We start from the raw sequence: 22,034 nt of genomic DNA, 5'->3' as shown, positions 1-22,034 counted from the left end.
TTCAAGTGTCAAACCTCCCCAGCTTGAACTTAAAGATCTGCCTGAAAACTTAAAATATGCATTTCTCGGGGACAACAACACCTTACCTGTTATATTGCATCAAATTTAACTGAAGAACAGGAAGAGAAGTTGTTAAATATCCTTCAGAAAAATCAAGAAGCGATCGGCTGGTTATAGCTGATATCAAGGGGATTAGCCTTTCTGTGGTACGACATAAAATTCATCTAGAAGAGGATGCAAAAATCTCTAGAGAACCACAAAGGCGACTTAACCCAGTCATAAAGGATGTGGTTCTAGCTGAAATCATTAAACTCTTAGATGCAGGGATTAATATCCTATTTCTGATAGCCAATGGGTGAGCCCAGTTCAAGTCGTACCAAAGAAATCTAGAATTACTGTGATTAAGAATGACCACAATGAGTTAGTCCCAACTCGAATCCAAACTAGATGGCGAGTGTGGCCATCGACTACAGAAAGCTGAACGCCATGACTAGGAAAGACCACTTCCCACTACCCTTCATTGACCAATGTTAGAACATCTAGCTGGCCACTCTCATTACTGTTTCCTTGAGGTTATTCTGGATAAACCAAGTTCCAATTGCATGTGAGGATCAAGAGAAAACCACATTCACCGTCCTTATGGCACTTTACCTGTCGTCGCATGCCTTTTGGGTTATGCAATGCACCGGCTACATTCCAGCGGTGTATGATGGAGCATTTCTCCAACATGGTGGAGAAATTTTTAGAAGTTTTTATGGATGACTTTTCTGTATTCGGATCTAATTTTAATGAATGTTTGTATCACTTGACCCTTGTTGTAGAACGGTGTAAAGAGGAAAAATTTAGTTCTTAACTGAGAAAAATATCATTTTATGGTTCAATTAGGTATTGTTTTTGGGACACATTGGTGTCACAAAGGGAAATCGAGGTGGATAAGCCAAAGTAGAATTAATGCTAAGTTAACACCTTCCAAAACTGTTAGGAAAGTCAGATCCTTTTTAGGGCATGCGGATTTTTACCACCGCTTTATCAAGAATTTCAGTAAATTTGTCGAAACCCTTATGCGATCTGTTGGCGAAAGATGCTACTTTTAATTTTTTGCCAATTTGTATAACTGCTTTCGAAAGATTGAAGTCTGAACTAACCTCAGCACCCATCTAAGGTCCCCTGATTGAAATCTGCCATTTGAAATCATGTGTGATGCATCTGATTATGCAATAGGTGTCGTCCTAGGTCAGCGAGTGGGGAAGCTTCCCCATGTGATTCATTATGCGAGCAAAACTCTGAATGACGCCCAACTCAACTATTCTACCACTGAAAAAGAGTTGTTGGCTGTTGTCTTTGCTCTTGACAAATTTCGTCCCTATCTGATAGGATCTAAGGTCCTTATTTATTCTGATCATGCCGTCCTTAAGTACCTTCTCACAAAGAAGGATGCCAAGGCAAGACTCATTCGTTGGATCTTATTGCTTCAGGAATTTGATCTTGAAATACGAGATAAAAAGAGAACTGAAAATGTTGTAGCTGACCACTTGTCCAAATTAATTGTTGAATCATCTAGAGAATCCATGCCTGTGTCCGAGACCTTCCCTGATGAACAATTAATGATGATTTTTCATACCAATGTTCCATGGTATGCTGATGTAGTCAACTATCTAGTTACTGAACGAATGCCCAGTTCATGGACCAAACAAAAGAAATTCCGCTTCCTAGCTCGCGTAAAATGGTATTTTTGGGATGAACCATACTTATTCAAATACTGTCCTGATCAAATCATCAGACGATGCATCCCTGAACACGATCAAAGGAATGTCCTTTTCTTTTGTCATGACCATATTTATGGTGGTCATTTTAGTGGGAAGAAAACTGCTGCAAAAGTTTTTGTAGTGTGGATTTTATTGGCCCACACTTTTTCGAGATGCGCATGACTATTGTAAATCTTGCGATCGATGTCAACGATTAGAAAAACTTTCGAGAAAGAATGAGATGCCCCTGAACCCTATCTTAATTATAGAAATCTTCGATATTTGGGGTATTGATTTTATGGGTCCTTTTCCTATGTCGTTTGGGCACCAGTACATTCTTGTGGCAGTTGACTATGTATCAAAATGGATTGAGGCTATCGCGTGTAAGACCAATGATCACAAAGTGGTGATCAAGTCCTTAAAGAATCTATCTTTGCTCGTTTCGGCACCCCTCGTGCTATCATTAGTGATGGGGAAAAATATTTTTGTAATAAAATCTTTAAAGCCCTTATGAGAAAGTACAACATTAATCACAAGGTCAGTACACCATATCATCCACAAACAAGTGGATAAGTCGAAATTTCCAATCGAAAAATCAAGACCATCCTTGAAAAAACTGTTAATACATCTCAGAAGGATTGGTCTCTTAGGCTAACAGATGCATATCGGATGGCTTACAAAACACCAATTGGAATGTCTCAATATAGGACTGTCTATGGCAAGGCCTGCCATTTACCTGTCGAGTTAGAGCACAAGGCCTATTGGGCTATTAAACATTTAAATTTTGATCTTGACAAAGCGGAGAACATAGGAAGCTTCAGCTTGATGAGCTTGAAGAAATTAGAAATGATGCTTACGAGTGTGCCAAGAAGTACAAAGATCGCATGAAGATCATGCATGATAAAATGATCATCCGTAAGGAATTTCATCCAGGACAGAAAGTTCTTTTATACGACTCTCGATTACATCTGTTCCCTGGAAAACTTAAATTCCGCTGGACTGGCCCATACATTATGGAGAAAGTACATCCGCATGGTGCGATAATTATAGGCAGTACCAAGGATGGCAGATCTTTTCAAGTTAATAGACATCGCCTCAAGCCATACCTCGATTATCTGAGTCCAGAAGTTAGAGAAAACACTTCTGGTAGATCCTGTTTATACTAATTAATTTAGAATTGTCTGACTGAAGATATAAAACTTAGCGCTCTTGGGAGGCAACCCAACATGTAAATATTAAAAAAAAAATAACTAACATGTAGATTTGGGATTTTTTGCCCCAATTGTTAATTTACCTATCCATATCAGGTAACTTCTCCTCTGTCCTATTACTGCTTTAAATTTTCTTTAACATTGAGGACAATGTTAGATTTAGGTATGGGGGTGAGAATATTTTGATTTTTCTACCTAAAAAGATTAAAAAAGAAAAGAAAAGAAAAGAATGGATTTCAAATTTTTAACTTAAGATCTAATCTTTTTGGCTGTATAAACTAGAAATTGCTTTGACAATAGCTTTGAGTTAAGAAATATGATAGCAGTTCTAGCTTGAGTTTTCGTCCCACCTATCTTCTGCTAACATGATAGAAGACGATTTAGCACCTATACGTAAGCACATGAATAGTGGGGTATGTAAACTTGCAACTAATATGAATACTTTTAATCTTCTGGATAATTTAAAGTTATATGTGTGATGAACATCCTATTAAATATATATATATATAAAGAAGAAGAAAATAAAACGAGTTTATCTTAAGTCTTCTCACTGAGTAACCGGGCCTCTTGCCTGGCAAGCAGCGAGTGTTCGCGTAAAAAGGTGAGGATGACTGAGATTAAACTCTGAGTGACTAATTCGGACTTGGCGCCTAGTTGACTTGAGTTAGTAAGCCTATTAGGGTGTCTATACACCTAGTGCCCTGAGCCATCTGGATCGGAAGTCATTGGCCTAACACTCGCTACATGGGTTAGCTAAAAAGCTTAATAAGGCTAGATATTGCACAAGTCATTCTTCTTAGCATTCAGCCTGATTAAAAGTTAAATCTCGGGTGTTCATTACCATTTAACTCTAGAAAGTCTTGAAAATTAGAGTGATCATGTTGGAAGTAAGTGAAAGCCACTCATTTATATGATACTATCTTGCACCTCACTACATTTTCGACTTGTTAGCAGATAGATGGGGTGTAATGAAACTTGAGTTAGAGTCTGCTTAAATACGATAGCAATAAGTCTCCATTGTCCTTGCAATTCTAGGTTCATATAATAATACTTGTTCAAATTTCGAGTTAAATATTGGAAATTCCTATCTGATGAAGTTTGTGGATAACTTCACTGCAAACCCTCACGAGACGACACTCGTCCACTAGGGTAACCTAGGCGTTTAATGGCTTGTTGCACGTGCTAAGTGTAATCGTAATGCTCTACAAAAGTAAGTATTTATCTTAGGTCATGTATTTATATAATAATAATTAATACTTTTGCACTCTCATTTCTGCACTAAATTGCTAGAAACTAGCAATAAGCTGGTTGGAGGGTATGATGAGAGCACAAAAGTGCAATCGTCATACCATCTTAATTAGTATTATAGCTAATCATTAATAATAAAATTAACTAATTAACGTTGTATTTGTGTTTGAGTGCAAGTAATCCAAGAAACCCAATAACATTGGGTTTGAGCCCAACTGTGATTCCAGCCCGTGCCAGCCAGCGTGCCAGCATCTTCCCTTCTAGATCAGGTCTCGCTCACTTTTCTGTGATCAACGTCCCTGGCGATCATGCGTCCGTCCGTGATCCCACCCGTCTCCTCTGACCCAGCCCCTCTTCCCAGCCTTCCGTGATCAGCGAGCCCGCGTCCCCACTGAGCCAACTCTCCCGTGCCATGCAAGCAACCAGCCGGCACGTCTCAGCCCGCCTTCCGCATCAGGCGTTCGTTCGCGTCACTGCCAGCGCCATCCCCGCATCTTCAGCGCGTCCCAACCATGTCCCCACTGCATCCATGCCATGTCCCCGAGCGCCTTCCATCCTGAAACTCCAGCGTCCCTCTTCCGTGATGCAGCAGCGCACGATCAGCTCCCTCCGGCTTCATCCGTCCGCAATCTTCCAGCATCACGCCCAGCAGCCCGCGTTCTTCACGCGGTGAACGTCCCAGCTCCAAGCCGTGATCGGCTCCTCCCAGTGCCCGGATCCACGTTCTCCTCCTCTTCCAAAGCTTCCGGATTAGCACCCCATTCCAGCCGCTCCAGCCCGTGATCCCAGTGATCCCGCAGCTAGCTCCACCGATCCAACCTCCTCCGTGATGCACCCAGCCGTCCGCATCCAAGATCCAGCGTTTCAGCCTCTTCCATTGTCCACGACGCATCCGTGATCCAAGCAACCCGGAGGATCGCCTCCTCCCAGCGATCCCACGTCCGTTACCTCCTCCGTGCGTAATCCCGGCAGCCCTTGATCCAGCGATCCCGTGCTCCTCCTCGCAGTCACCGTGATCCAGCCTCCTCCGCGTCCAAGCTCCATGGATCACGCTGCAATCAAGCATCCGAGTCCGTCTCTTCCTTAATCAAGCATCCTCCCCCTCCTTCCAAGGGGTTGATCTATAAAGAGAAGAGACCATCGGCATGGAGGGGGAGCTTTTTGGGTTGGAAGGGAGTGCTCGGTTGGGTTTGAGGCCAAGAAACAGAGAGGAGGGTGGTGCTCGGTTTGGCCAAAGAAACAGGGGAGGAGGCGGACGAGGGAGAAAGAGAGAATGCCTTGCTAAACAGAGCATTGCATCTTTTTTTTTTAGTTTTCTGTTTGAGTTTATTTTTTTATTTATGAGAGTAATGTTTTTCTTTAGTTTGAGTTTATGAGAGCAATGTTATTTTTTTTAGTTTTATTTTAATTGAAAGTTTTAATTGAGAAGTTATGTTTTGAGTTTCAGAGCATGTTGTTCTTATTTTTAGTTTTATTTTAGGTTTTGTTTTGAGTTTTAATTTTTGAGAGTTTATTTGGGTAGAAAGTTGTATTTATTCTGTAATTTTAATTTCTGTTCTGCAATACATTAAATCTTCTTTCATGCAATCTATATTCCAGTCTACAATTTTCCTAGCACTGTTTTCATCCATTTTATGCCAAAGCTTTTCTTTGATTAGTTCAATATATAAATGCCTTTCGAATTTAAATACCTGTCTTTTTGTCAATTTCAAGTAGAAAACATTCTCTGGTAGCCCAGAGAATCATTCAAACATCCTCGAAGTAATGTTTTTCTTCTATCATTCAAAAATCAGTTTCGAATCCGAGTGAACGTTTTAATTTTTATGCAACTCCAATCGCCTCCTTGTGGATCGACCTCTTACGACCACTATTCTTCGAGTAGAACAGGTAAATGTAAAATTAATTTAAACTTTATTTGTCGGTTCTAACAACGATCTGTTTAGCATATTTTTAGGTAAACAGGAATCGGACAACAACACACACACAAGCTTAAGTAGTGGCTGCTGAATCTTAGATCTAGTGGATTAAAGTTTAGTCTTTTCAAGCTCAATAAGCTTAGATAGTGGCTGCCGGATCTTAGATCTTGCAGATCTCAATATTAGTCTTTTCAAGCTTAAATCAATCTTTAATTCAAGTTTGAGCCAAGTCTGTTTCAAGCTTAGTTGATTTCTAGTTCAATTAAGGATTTTCAAGCTGATCAATCAAGCTCGTGGTAAACAAATCATTTTTTTTTTCATAGTGAGAATCAAGAATTGCAAACTCTTCTGGCATAAATATTATCTCATCATTTCAAACAGCTCTAAAATTTTATTCTCTGTAAGCTATGTTAAGAGTACCCTGAAATCATTGCACCCCAAAAATTAACATCTCTTTGTTTCATTTTTTTAAAGACGTGCCTTCCATTTTCTGTTCCTTCATCCTTCACATGCAAATCGAGGACTGCTTCTGAAACTAAATTGCATAATCACTCGGTTATGAATTGATTTTCCACAAGAATTGACTCCATATTAGCAGAGGATCTCAGTAGATGGCTGAAAGTCAGTGGAGTTGTCCAATTCTGGTGCCCAGAATATTTTTTTTTTGAATTTTTAATTCTAGATCTATGTATAATATAAATCTCTGATTAAAAATCAATCAATCTGGTTGGTAATATAAGCCCAAGATTATCACTGAAAGGTTAGATAACTTGTTACGGACCAGACTTAAATTTTCATTCCAGATGGATCTTCACATATAAAATTTTTGTATCTTATCTTCAAAATAAGTGAAAAGAAACAAAATAAAATACAAAATTTATCTTTTTCACTTCATGTTCCAGATCTAGCTTTACTGCTCATGGTCATTAACTTTCCCCTAGAATGTATATCATGTCATATATCATTCCATGGTAGTCTAACGTATATATCTTTTCTTAAGAGTCCATGCCCAACATCATCCCATCTACTTATTATTTCATATCTAATTTTCTTTTCAGATCATCTATTTTTATTTGACATTTTGTTTGATGTTGTTTCTAGTTTCTACTTTATTATTTCATGGTATATTTTTATTTTTAAAATCTTATCTAGATTTTATGTTTAATATATGTTTGTTGTTTTAAAATTTTGATTTGCGTTCTAGTTTTCTTAAATTTATTTATATCTTTATTTTTATTCTTATATTTTTATTTTTTATTTATTCATTTTATTTTATGTATATTGTATTTTCTTCTATCTTCTTTTTTTGTATCACTTGCTATATTTTCAAATTGATCCTTTTTCCCTTTCACAATGTTTTTTCCCATTTCAGTTTATCTTTTCCATCATAAAATTTTATAGTTTCTGTCATGTTTTTTCCATTTCTATTTCACACATTTTTTTCATATCTATTTGATATTATTTCTCAACATTTTAATCTATCTTTGGCTAGACTTTTTTGTATTTAATTATTTTATTTCATACTTTTAAAATAGTCTTTTGAGGTTTCTGTTTGGGTTTACTTTGTATATATATAGATCATTATTTTTTTGATTGTTATTTGAATTTATTTTATTGGTTTTTTATAAGTGATCCATTTTCACTCTCCTGAAGTAAGTTTTCTATTTCAGTTTACTTTTTATTTTGTGTTATAATTTTTATTTTATTCTAACTTGTTTTCTTTTTTTCTGCATTTAATTTTATATTTTTACTTATTTTTTTAACTATATGTGTATTCATTTTAACTAATAAGTAAAAGAAAAAGTATAACACATAATTTATAAACTTGTTTATATTATCATTATTTTATTGAACATGCATTACATGTGCCTATTTACTAGTATATATTAGTTTAGATTGTGGTTGTTGGATCTTAGATCTAGTGGTTTACAATATCAGAGTCTTTTCAAGCTTGAATGTTTGTTTACTTTTCAAATCCATTAAGTGTTAATTCAGATCCCAATCAAGCATGAATCAAGCTTTACTTCAAGTTTGAGCAAAGTTGGTTCAAGCTTGAGTTGATTTTTAGTTCAATTAAGGATTTTCAAGCTGATCAATTATGCTCATGTTTGGCTTGATTTGAGATTAAGCTCGAATTGAGCTCAAAATAGTGGTAAACAAATCAAGCTTCATCTCGCCTTTCGAGCTTGAAATTAATTTCACGCCAAGCTTGATCAACCTCAGCTTGACTACATCCCTAGTTGGAACTTCTGCTAATTAAGTTTTATTTTCTTCGCACTTAAATTATTCAATTTATTCTTCTTCCCATCAATAATGCTGACACTTCATTCTTTTTAAATTCTATTAGATTACTCCAAAACTATGAAAAAGGGGTTTTCATTGATTGTATCAATTGTCTTATTTGCACTCCTCAGATGCTAGATGATACATTTATGTATACTTTGTTATTTCTTTAGTTTTTTATTTCATTGTTCCTGCCCTCTTTTCTTTCAAACTTTATTCTTAATATATAACACAAGTCTATTTTGTGTGATTAGTTCCTGGTGTGATTGGTTGTCTCCAAGCTCTAGAGGCTATAAAGGTTGCTACTGCAGTTGGTGAACCCCTCTCTGGGAGGATGCTTCTTTTCGGTGCACTGTCTTCTCGAATTCGGATTGTACGTCACTTGAGTGTTTCCAAAACCATGATTTTGTCTTCAGATTTGATTTTTCATGTTTATTTCATGCTATTTTCTTATGTCTAAAGGATTATTCCATATTTATAAGTCATCTAAAGCTAACTTAGTTCAATTTCTAAACGTATTTGAACTTCATGTTGTGAGATACGGGCTGAAGTCGGCAGCCCCAGCCGACTTCAGCCGCGTCCTCTTTTGGGGAAGAGCCGGAACAGAGGATCGCGATGGCGATCCTCTCCAACTCCTCCGGGGACAAACGGGGCAAGGGCGCCGTGGGATACCCGCGGCACCCCCCTCCGGTAAATCCGCGGCCAACCGCGGCTGCGGATCTCGCTCGACCGTCGTGATTTTCGCGGCGGAGGGCCGTTACGATGGGACGATAAAACCCCATCTTACCTTCCCCTAGGGCCACCTCCGAGCATCTTCCTCCTCCTCCCTCCTTCCCTCCTCCTCCTCTCCTTGGTGACCGGCATGCCCTCCCGCCCGATCAACCATCCGAAGCCCCTTCGTGGGCCATCCCCTGTTCCAAGATTTGTTTTGGCTGTCGGAAAGCCCCACTGCCGTCGCTGCCACTTGACCGCCGAACTGAGCCACCTGCGTCCGGGATCCGCCGCCTCCGTCGACCGCCGGTAAACCCCTTCTTTGGCTCTTCGTTCCATTGCCATTTATCCTTGATTTTTCCTCCTCTGTTTTGGCCCCAAACCGAGACCACTCTCGGTCTCTTCCTCCCTGTCAGCCACCGCAACGGCCGCCGGCCGCCACTGCGGCCGGCTGCCGTCAACCGGGCGACAGCCTCCGGCCATCCAGGCCGGCCCTCTACCCTCTTTCCTCTCCCTTCTCTCGGTTTCTATCTCCCTTGTTCATGGGGGGGGTTTGGGGAAGATGATGGCCCTTACGGGCCGAACGGGACCAAGCAAGGGACCTGTTCACCGCGGGCCCAACTTGGGCCCGGTCCCAACCCAAAACCCGAAACAAAAAAAAAAAAACTTGAAACCCGAAACCCAGTTCAGATCCAAGCCCGGAATCGGAACCCGAACCCGAACCCGAACTCGGAACCCGGAATCCGAAACCCGAACTCGTTTGGCCAATAAATGAAATTTTGCAGTTAAGCCCTTGGCAGTATATTATTTCACAAAAGAGCCTTCTGCAAGTTATGTTTGATCCCTATAAGAAAGATTATTACATAAGAGTCCCCAAATGTATTCGATTGGTCCCTCCACTAAAGTTTTATTATAGAACAGTACCCTGTAATTAAGTATTAGCCCCTGCAATGCATAAATAATCCATTAGAGACCAACTTTGGGGGCCCTATTGGGCTGGATCTATGCAGGCCAATTGGGTCGTGTCCGATATGGGCCCTATCGGGCCATGCCCGTTATGGACCAGCTCTGAGCCCTGTTGGGCCATGTCCAATAGTATTACTTTTGGTTTTGCTTAGCTCTGAAATTTACAAAGAAATTAATTAAATGTTAACAGGTGAACTTGATCCGCCTACCTGAAGTAGGAATTAAGCGAGAAGAGATAAGTAACTTAATGTTTCAAAGTGTATTTTTTTAAAATAATTATTAGTAGATTAAATTTTGAAATATATTTTGTATTTAGTAAAATGGGTCTGGCATGTTAAATTTTATTTGAAAATTACGTTATATGCTCTGAAATCCATAAACTATGATTGGGCAATTTATGAAATCTGTTTTTATATATATGCATTCTCAGCATGGCTATGATCTGTTCTATTCTGTTCTGGTCCCGCCAATGGGGATTATACGTTGGATCTGTCGACTTGTAATCTGTGAGAAACCGGTTTCGACACCGGCTGCCATCAGTGGGTAAATATAGTGGATTTGGCACTTTTGTGCAACACCGGCTGCCATCGGTGGATAAAAATAGTGGATTTGGTACTTTTGTGCAACACCGGCTGCCATCGGTGGATAAAAATAGTGGATTTGGCACCTTGTGCAACCCATGCCACTGGGTTACGTGGCCGTAGCCTATTATGTTGAGATTCTGGTATCAGAGTTTTTGAAAAAATGATAATAAGTTTTGAAAATAGTAAAACGATGTTATTTATAATTTATTCCAGACATTATCCTATATTTTGAACTGATATGCTCTGACCCCACTTTGGGGTATTTTTTGCTTACTGGGCTAGTGTAGCTCATTATTTTATTTTCTCTGTTTTTCAGATCCAGAGGCTTGACCGCACGGGATTAGGTAGTGCGTTAGATTTTTTGACGATTCCTTCAGTTATTGGCATTTGAGTTAGATTGATTAGAGTATTTGACTTACGTCAACAAATGTTATTTTGGAATTTTGTAAGACTACTTTTGAACAACTTAAATATTTATATCAGTTTTAAGCATCTGTGATTGCTTTGATATGATCTGCTGCCTTGCATGCCTGCTCGGCCCGCCGTGCGGGCGTGCGGCGTCTGCCGTGCCTCGGGCTCGGGGCGTGACAGATTTGGTGGTATCAGAGCTCAGGTTTTAGATTTCTAGGGATTGTGTTTGAAATAGTCTGATGGAGCTTAAGTTTTAGGATCTTTAGGATTCGTCGGAAAGTTTGAGAGATGGATGGACATTAGGCCATTAGACGAAGGTATTTATTTGCTTTTGCTATTGATAAATTTATATTATTTTATCAGAATTTTGAAATGCTAAAATTAGAATGCAACCTAATTATGGCTGTAACCAAAGTGTGAATAAGTTATTCTGATGGTTTTCTTGGTAGAGCAATTTGTATTTCAAGTTATGATTAATTAGATTTTGACTAAATTAAGTGAAGGAATATTAATCATGAGATATTATCGTGCAATGTTATTATTTTGAAAGTTTAACTTGATATCAGGCACTGTGGATATTGCTTCTAGTTGAAGTTAATTATTTTGGTGGCAAATTAAGATTCATCTATAAAAAGATGTTTAAAGCTTGGACAAGAAAATATTTATTGAAATCTGTATGTGGATCATGAAAGTGAATCCTAGGTTCTTCGGTGTTTAGCATGCTGAATTTTTTTTTTTTTTTTGAAAACCATGGCTGAACCTGATCGGGTTGCCTACGTACCCCTTCATAAGGGGGATCAAGCCATACGTAGTTCTTTTTAAGTTTTAAAACGCAGCGGAAAAAGCCGAATCAAACTATTTAATTCATGCATGCTTACAAGATCAAATCTAGAAATCAGCACCTTAAGAACATATAGAATTATGCCGGAATCGTTTAAACAATTATGCTAAAACTTTTATGCATGATTAACTATCAGATCTGAAACTTAAGAACTCTATTCTAATTAATCTCCGAATATCCATCGAATGGATTCTGGAGATATCTCCGTGAGGAGCCCCAAAAGAGGGTAAAACCTCGGAGAATTGGACCTAGACCTTGACACCATAATAAATGATTAATGCTAGATTAATACCTTTTATGATGGATGAAAGTTGTGAATCTGATTCTTGACTTCGCAGCCACGCACACGAATGGCCTCTACGAGAAGTACACGCGAAGTTCTGAAGGATCTTCTTCCGCAACAGTGCTAGCAGCTGCAGAACACTTGAAAGCTGAAATCTGCCCGCCGGGATTCAATCAACTCTTGATCAATCGTCTTGAAGCAGATAGAGATGAGGTTTGTAAGGGAAGTAGAGGACTCAGATCTGATCTTGAATCTTCTAGATATTCACCCCGAAAACCCTATCTAAAATGGAGAAGAAGAGGAGGAGGAGGCGGGTGAGGAAGAAGGTTGCAATGGATGTGTTTTTGGTGCCCATGTTTGACCCCTTTTAATGGCCTCCGAATTTTCATTCAAAATTCGAAATTTATTTTCAGAAAACCTCTTTTAGTTGGCACATGCAAAGGAATAGGAACAACCCAAATCAGATCTCAACCAAATCTGATTTAAATTCAAATTTTAAACACATGTGCAAGAGGGAAGGAATTTGAAATCCATGCGGTAAGGTAAAACACTTCATAATTTCGAAATCACCTCTTGAAATTCGAATTTAATCCATTCAAAAACTCAGACGCCACCTTGGCTGATGGTTTGAGTGATTAAAATCATTTAACACATTGCTTAATGTTTGAATTTAAATTCAAATAATAAACAATGTTGCCATGTGTCAAGCAATGGGTCCATGTGCCATGCAATAATTTTGGTTTATTTAAAATTCATGAAATCCAATTCCATGTCACCAATAATTGCCACATCATCTGAGCCTAATCCCCTTGGGTTGCACCTAATCAAATTTGGTCAAACCCGAATTAAAACAAAGCAATTTGGTTGAACCCAATCTAATCAGGTCAGACCCTGATTGAGCTCAAATTGAATCCAATTCAATTTTGGCTCATGCAAACTCAATCAAATTGAATTATTACTTTGTGTTGGACCTAATTCAATTAGGTCAATCCCCAATTAAGAACAAATTAATTTAAAATTAATTTGATCAGCTTAAGTCCTTTTTGGTTCTGACCTAATCCAATCAGGTCAAAACCCTGATTGAGCCCAAACTTGAATCCAATTCAATTTGGCTCATCCTTAGCATAATTACTCAATCAAATTGAGTTTATTAGTAATTTAATTACTAATTAATCCTTCAATAATTACTTTAATTATTTTATAAAATAATTTGCCAATCAAATTGACCAAATTACCCCTGAATGATTCTTAATCATTCATCAGCTTTCTTGATCAATCAGGAATCTTCTATGCGTGTGACCTCATAGGTTCGAACCTAAGCCGGTAGTATAGGAACAATTTTCTACACTAATCGATGTGACCATCTAGCAATGGTACCCGACGTCCGGATAGGTCGAATATATGCGAAGCAAATATTCTGAAACCCTGAACTATGGTTACTGTATAATTCAATCCCTTTGACTCCTAATGCCAGGATGACTTAGAGCTCACTGTCAACCCTATAATTAGTACATCCATTATGTGATTAACTTTAGATATCCCATGACTCCTCACTGGGATTACCCTGGCCAAGGTTTTGCTAAATTAATCACAAGACATTATCTCCTGTTTTCAGGAGGGGTCAATTCCATCTTGACTCACAACTGACTACGCAAGTACTTGACTGCACCCAGTGACCTTCCGTCACTGAATTAGAAATTCAGGTAGTCCGGTACCAAAGTACAGTGAGTTACTTGCTAGTCACAGGTTGCGGTGTCAGGTCAGAGGGCCAAACTTATACCCATATCCACTCGGAACATCTCTCGACAGTAGAGCGTTCCGGAATTGGTCACGTTTAGTAAAATGTACTTCTACACTTCACTTGTGTGGCATACCAGTGTCTCCACACTCCTTGGTTAAGAGGACAACCAACATATATGTCACACAACGACCTAATCTCGATAATGTTGTCGTTCTAGTAACAACATATCATTTCGTCGCAAACAAGTTTAAGGACTCAAAGATAAATCCTCCTTTATCATAACATAAGTCCTAAGGACTTCATCATATAAGAGTTCATTTGAAGATGAAATGATGAATAATGCCAAATAACACTTTATTAATTTGTCAATTCATTTACAAAATTCAATCATCAATATGCTGACGATTGACATTTAGGATACAAATTCCAACAACTCCCACTTAGCCTAATACCAATCGGCACAGTATCTAATACCCATCTTCGACTTGTGTTCGTCGAACTCTTTGATGCCGAGGACTTTGGTAAATGGGTCAGCCAGATTTTCTTTTGTGTCAATCTTCTGAAGATCAATATCACTTCGATCGATGATCTCTCGAACCAGGTGGTAGCGACATAGAATATACTTGGTCCGCTGATGTGCTTTGGGTTCTCTTGCTTGAGCTATGGACCCAGTATTGTCACAAAATATAGGCACTGGACCATCAATGGAGGGTGTCACTCCAAGCTCGGTGATGAACTTCCGCAACCATACAGCTTCCTTGGCGGCATCAGATGCTGCGATATATTCTGCTTCACATGTAGAATCTGCCACTGTATGCTGCTTGGAACTCTTCCAGCAGATGGCCCCATCCTTAAGAGTGAAGATATATCCTGACACGCTCTTGCTATCATCTTGATCTGACTGAAAACTTGAATCAGTATATCCCTCAAGTTTTAAGTCAGAATCACCATAGACAAGCCACTGATCTTTAGTATTTCTCAAATACTTAAGGATGGTTTTTACAACCTTCCAGTAGTTGCTACCTGGATCAGACTGGTATCTGCTCACTACTCCTAGTGAGTATGCCACGTCTGGTCTAGTACATGTCATGGCATACATTATAGATCCCACTGCCAAAGCATATGGAATTCTATCCATACTCTCTCTTTCTTGAGGGGTTGTCGGACAATCCCTTTTAGAGAGGTTAATTCCATGGCCCATCGGAAGATAGCCTTTCTTGGAATTAATCATACTAAACCTCTTCAGTATAGTATCAATGTATGTGGATTGGGATAATCCAAGCAATCTTCTAGATCTATCTCTATAGATCTTCATCCCTAGGATGTAAGATGCTTCTCCCAAATTCTTCATGGCAAATTGAGATGATAGCCAAACCTTTATTCCTTGTAATGCAGGAATGTCATTCCCGATTAAAAGAATGTCATCCACATACAAAATAAGGAATATAATAACTGAACCATTTGCCCATTTATAAATGCAAGGTTCCTCTTCATTCTTAATGAAGCCATATGTTTTGATTACCTTATCAAAACGTATATTCCAACTCCGTGAAGCTTGCTTTAATCCATAAATGGATTTTTGAAGCTTGCACACTTTAGACTCATCTGCAGATGTAAAACCTTCAGGTTGTATCATATACACTTCCTCTTCTAAATCTCCATTTAGAAATGCGGTCTTTACATCCATTTGCCAGATTTCATAGTCTAAATGTGCTGCTATCGCAAGCACAATCCGAATGGACTTGAGCATTGCCACAGGAGAAAACGTCTCGTCATAGTCAATACCATAACGTTGACGATAACCCTTGGCAACCAAACGGGCTTTATAGGTCTCTACCTTTCCGTCTGCGCCCCGTTTCCTTTTGAATATCCACTTACACCCTATGGATTTAATTCCTTCGGGTGGGTCAACTAATGTCCAAACATCATTGACCTTCATGGATTCCATTTCGGATTGCATGGCTCCAAGCCATTTATCAGAGTCATACCTCTGCATTGCATCCATATATGTGATCGGATCCTCATCGTTTTCATCAAGTTCGATAGGATCCCCATTTCGGACCAAGAAACCGTAGTATCTGTCCGGCTGACGTGGTACTCTACCCGATCGCCTTAATGGTGCATCTAATATGGGTTCTGGATCTGATCTAATCAAATCCGACTCAACTGGTTCAGTAGATGGTGTCGGATCTTCTACATGTTGAACTTCTCTAAGCTCAACATTAGAGCTATTTGTTCCTTCACCAAGGAATTTCTTTTCTAAGAAAATTGCTCTATTGCTTACGAACAACTTTTGTTCTTCAGCAAAGTAGAAGTAATATCCTTTAGTTTCTTTAGGGTAACCAACAAAGAAACATTTGTCAGACTTGGGTTCAAGTTTGTCTGTCTTCAAACGTTTGACGTACGCCGGACACCCCCAAATCCTAAGGTGAGAGAGCATCGGCTTACGTCCAGTCCACATCTCATGTGGTGTTTTATTTACAGACTTACTTGGAACCTTATTTAGAATATAGCAGGCTGACTCAAGAGCATATCCCCAAAAGGATATGGGCAGATTAGCAAACTCCATCATGGATCGAACCATGTCTAACAGAGTTCGATTTCTCCTTTCTGACACACCATTATATTGTGGTGTACCAGGAGGAGTCCATTGGGAGAGAATCCCATTTTCTCCTAGATATGCCAAAAATTCACTGGAGAGGTATTCACCTCCTCGATCTGATCGAAGAGTTTTAATACTCTTTCCAGTTTGTTTTTCTACTTCATTACGATATAATTTGAACATTTCAAATGATTCAGATTTATGTCTCATTAAATAGACATAACCATACCTAGAAAGGTCGTCTGTAAACGTAATGAAATATGAATACCCACCTCTAGCATCTGTGCTCATTGGCCCACATACATCAGAATGTACAAGGGTCAATAAATCACTGGCTCGTTCACCTTTTCCGGTAAAAGGTGATTTGGTCATTTTACCAAGAAGACATGATTCACAGGTTGTCAATGATTCACAATCATTAACATCAAGGATTCCCTCTTTACTTAACCTGTTCATCCTATTCTTGTTAATATGACCTAGCCTATGATGCCAAAGGTAGACATCCGTGACATTATCTATTCTAGGGCGCTTATTGGATTTATACATTACATGAACAGGCTGTGACAAAATGTAAATGCCATTACTCAGAATTCCATTCATTACAACAACACCATTCCAAATGACATTGCAATAATCCTTTTTTATTGATATTTCATAACCATTTTTGGCCAAAAGGCCTACAGAAATGATATTCAATAGAAAACTTGGACAATAGTGACAATCACTAAGGACATTTATATGAGAGCTGAATTCAAGTTTAAGAATTCCTAAAGCTAGAACTGGAACTGGTCTTCCATCTCCAACATTCAGGAACCTTTCTCCTTCTTCAAACCTCTTACTGACTTGTAGCCCCTGCAACGAATTGCAAATATTAAAAGGACTACCGGTATCCAATACCCAGGTTGAATTATCACAAATAGGAAAATTGCAAGGTGTTATCATATAAGTATCTTGATTGGCAACTGATTGCCCACTTTTTTTAGGCCGGTTCGGATCGAGGGATGCAATGTAAAGAGGACAGTTCCTCTTCCAATGTCCTTGCTTCTTGCAGAAGAAGCACTCCGCCTTGCTCTGATCAGCCTTTTTATTCTTTTTCTGATTAGGCTGAGCATGGTGCACCTGTTTCTTTTGGATTTTATTTTTCTTTTTCCCTTTCTTAAAGGAGCGACCCTTGGATGAACCTCCCACTAAATTCACCGTCTTCTTAAGAAGTTGGTGATCATTCTCAAACGTCTGTAGTAACCCCAACAATTGGTGATAATTCACTACAGGTTTCGTCATACGAAAATGAGTGAGAAAAGGACGGTATGATCCAGGCAATGAGTTTAGTATGGCATCCTTCCCCAATTGATCATGAAGGGGAAAGCCAAGAGAGCTTAGACGCTCGATCAACTCAATCATGTAGAGTACATGATCAGTTATCGAGGTTCCATTTTTCATTCGGGCGCTGAAGATGGCACAACTAGTTTTGTGCCTCTCAACGTCGTCAGGAACGCCGAATGATTCATTCAACACTTGAATGATATCTTCCGGCTGCGTATTCTCAAAACGCCTACTAAACTCATCACTCATTGCTGCCAACATGATGCATCGAACAGTGATCCGGTCACTGAGCCACTTCTGATAAGTGTCTCTGGCCGATCTTGATGCATTAGCAGCGGGCTGCTCAGGTGCTTGATCCGTTATCACATAAAGGATCCTCTCATGCTCTAGCACTATTTTTAGTTTCCTATGCCAATTATTGAAATTTGGACCAGTCAACTTGTCATTGTCCAACAATGAGCGAAGTGATAAATTAGTGGCCATTTCTGCATAAAAAGAAAATTTGGCTATTAGTATATGAATTGACTAAACACAGTAGACTTGGACTTTAGTCTAAAGATATTCCCACTATTTTATACAAATTGGTAGCCTCTACCTCTAATTCGAAAAATTACTCCTAATTCTTTAGTGGGCACTAGAACCCAATAGATCCCATATAGGCCCAAGTGTGGCTCGGCCAACCCATATGCACCTATTGGTAGGTTCTTAACCAATTGCTTCACCAAGCAACTTCTAGTGATGATTTTGCTCTAGGTTTTCCGGCAGGCGTGTGGCGCCTCCACCGAATACCCTAGTCAGATCCAACCATTAAATGATAGGGTTAAGTCTCATCAACTAATAGACGACCAAGCCCAAGTGTGGCTCGGCTCACCTGACCGCCTATTGAAGGTACACTTAACTCATCATATATTGAATGACAATTCCAATGCTTGATAAGTACCAGGCGTGTGGCGCCTCCAATAATTATCAAAACATTGGACCCATTATCACCCAACTTAATGGGAGGCTATGACCTAGTTATCTCCATAACCATTTCATTTTAAGGACCTAATAATTTTAGAGGATTTCATAATTAGGATAGATGAGAAGATCCGGTTAGTCTAATTTCTCCCACTGACTTCACCAAATCAGATTAGACTCAAACCGGTTAAGGAGACACCTAAATCAGTCATACTGATTTTCCTTAAGGCATGGGCTAACTCGAATCATTAAGTGATCCAATCAAAATGTGATTGACCATGTCGGCCAGGTAAGTGAGATCGGTGGAAGGGATATGCCATTAACTCGACAAAGACGAATCAGTGCGAGTAGCTCCCAATTAAAAACCACCGGTCAAAACTGCCAAACTTACCTTAGACACCGACTGGTTAATCAATTTCGATTTGATTACTCAAATGACTCGGGCTACACCTCTGAGCCTAAATCAAGTTCCATCTTGGTCTAATCAAAGACATGGAATTGATCAATCTACAACTATTGTATTTAACCTAGAGTTTTTTTGACCTAATCTAGTTACTACTTAATTAGATTTGATCAATTAACTCTAATTAGACCATGTTTGATTCTAACCTTAGGTCTAACCCAATCCTAAGAACTTGATTCAAGCTAACCCATATGCCCAAAGAATTATGCAATGTCAATTAATTGAGTTACAATTCTATTTCATAACACTTAATTCTCAATTAAGTTTAGACTTATGAAAGTTTTGATCATTGCATATTTCTTTTTAATTACATATTAATTACAATCTTTCAGTTCTTAAAACATATTTTCCAATCTGAGTTTTTGTAATTAATCACATGTAATCAGATTTAATTCATGTTTAAGTCATTATGTTTTATGTTCATGCATCACATATACATAACAACATGAATTAATACAAACAACATACATCTTATGTATTTGTTTTTTCACTTTTATTTTCAGATCTGATTTGTTCATTAAAATCAGAGATCATATGAATCATAAACTTTATTTAGATCTAATCTAAACAATATTATGATTTCAGATTTATTCATGTTACTAATCCTAACACAAACATGCATCATATGCATCCAAAATTTCAGATCTACTTAATCATGCATAATCAGCAATTAAATCAATCATAAAAAGCACTTTAGATCTAATCTAAACATGTTAATGATTTCAGATTTAATTGCAAGAATTAAAACATAAAAGTTTAAACATAAACCTGGCTTTGATACCACTGAAAGTGAATCCTAGGTTCTTCGGTGTTTAGCATGCTGAATTTTTTTTTTTTTTGAAAACCATGGCTGAACCTGATCGGGTTGCCTACGTACCCCTTCATAAGGGGGATCAAGCCATACGTAGTTCTTTTTAAGTTTTAAAACGCAGCGGAAAAAGCCGAATCAAACTATTTAATTCATGCATGCTTACAAGATCAAATCTAAAAATCAGCACCTTAAGAACATATAGGATTATGCCGGAATCGTTTAAACAATTATGCTAAAACTTTTATGCATGATTAACTATCAGATCTGAAACTTAAGAACTCTATTCCAATTAATCTCCGAATATCCATCGAATGGAATCTGAAGATATCTCCGTGAGGAGCCCCAAAAGAGGGTAAAACCTCGAAGAATTGGACCTAGACCTTGACACCATAATAAATGATTAATGCTAGATTAATACCTTTTATGATGGATGAAAGTTGTGAATCTGATTCTTGACTTCGCAGCCACGCACACGAATGGCCTCTACGAGAAGTACACGCGAAGTCCTGAAGGATCTTCTTCCGCAACAGTGCTAGCAGCTGCAGAACACTTGAAAGCTGAAATCTGCCCGCCGGGATTCAATCAACTCTTGATCAATCGTCTTGAAGCAGATAGAGACGAGGTTTGTAAGGAAAGTAGAGGACTCAGATCTGATCTTGAATCTTCTAGATATTCACCCTGAAAACCCTATCTAAAATAGAGAAGAAGAGGAGGAGGAGGCGGGTGAGGAAGAAGGCTGCAATGGATGTGTTTTTGGTGCCTATGTTTGACCCCTTCTAATGGCCTCCGAATTTTCATTCAAAATTCAAAATTTATTTTCAGAAAACCTCTTTTAGTTGGCACATGCAAAGGAATAGGAACAACCCAAATTAGATCTCAACCAAATCTGATTTAAATTCAAATTTTAAACACATGTGCAAGAGGGAAGGAATTTGAAATCCATGCGGCAAGGTAAAACACTTCATAATTTCGAAATCACCTCTTGAAATTCGAATTTAATCCATTCAAAAACTCAGACGCCACCTTGGCTGATGGTTTGAGTGATTAAAATCATTTAACACATTGCTTAATGTTTGAATTTAAATTCAAATAATAAACAATGTCGCCATGTGTCAAGCAATGGGTCCATGTGCCATGCAATAATTTTGGTTTATTTAAAATTCATGAAATCCAATTCCATGTCACCAATAATTGCCACATCATCTGAGCCTAATCCCCTTGGGTTGCACCTAATCAAATTTGGTCAAACCCGAATTAAAACAAAGCAATTTGGTTGAACCCAATCTAATCAGGTCAGACCCTGATTGAGCTCAAATTGAATCCAATTCAATTTTGGCTCATGCAAACTCAATCAAATTGAATTATTACTTTGTGTTGGACCTAATTCAATTAGGTCAATCCCCAATTAAGAACAAATTAATTTAAAATTAATTTGATCAGCTTAAGTCCTTTTGGTTCTGACCTAATCCAATCAGGTCAAAACCCTGATTGAGCCCAAACTTGAATCCAATTCAATTTGGCTCATCCTTAGCACAATTACTCAATCAAATTGAGTTTATTAGTAATTTAATTACTAATTAATCCTTCAATAATTACTTTAATTATTTTATAAGATAATTTGCCAATCAAATTGACCAAATTACCCCTGAATGATTCTTAATCATTCATCAGCTTTCTTGATCAATCAGGAATCTTCTATGCGTGTGACCTCATAGGTTCGAACCTAAGCCGGTAGTATAGGAACAATTTTCTACACTAATCGATGTGACCATCTAGCAATGGTACCCAACGTCCGGATAGGTCGAATATATGCGAAGCAAATATTCTGGAACCCTGAACTATGGTTACTGTATAATTCAATCCCTTTGACTCCTAATGCCAGGATGACTTAGAGCTCACTGTCAACCCTATAATTAGTACATCCATTATGTGATT

The 22,034-nt window shown here is 38.4% G+C and overlaps 1 protein-coding gene across 1 annotated transcript in view; it reads left to right on the top strand.

The window, feature by feature from the left end:
* LOC103712676 (adenylyltransferase and sulfurtransferase MOCS3-2-like) overlaps positions 1–22,034 on the top strand; it is a gene marked incomplete at its 5' end in the record, with an annotated part of 80,200 nt that overhangs the window by 52,740 nt on the left and 5,426 nt on the right. Inside the window, 1 exon segment of the mRNA XM_039126200.1 lies at positions 8,658–8,776. Within this exon segment, the coding sequence (XP_038982128.1) occupies positions 8,658–8,776 (119 nt within the window).

This window comes from Phoenix dactylifera, chromosome 4 (assembly GCF_009389715.1).
Source record: "Phoenix dactylifera cultivar Barhee BC4 chromosome 4, palm_55x_up_171113_PBpolish2nd_filt_p, whole genome shotgun sequence".
Classification (NCBI taxonomy): domain Eukaryota; kingdom Viridiplantae; phylum Streptophyta; class Magnoliopsida; order Arecales; family Arecaceae; genus Phoenix; species Phoenix dactylifera.
The sequence above is the reverse complement of the archived record's forward strand: the minus strand, read 5'-3'. Positions and strand labels throughout refer to the sequence as shown.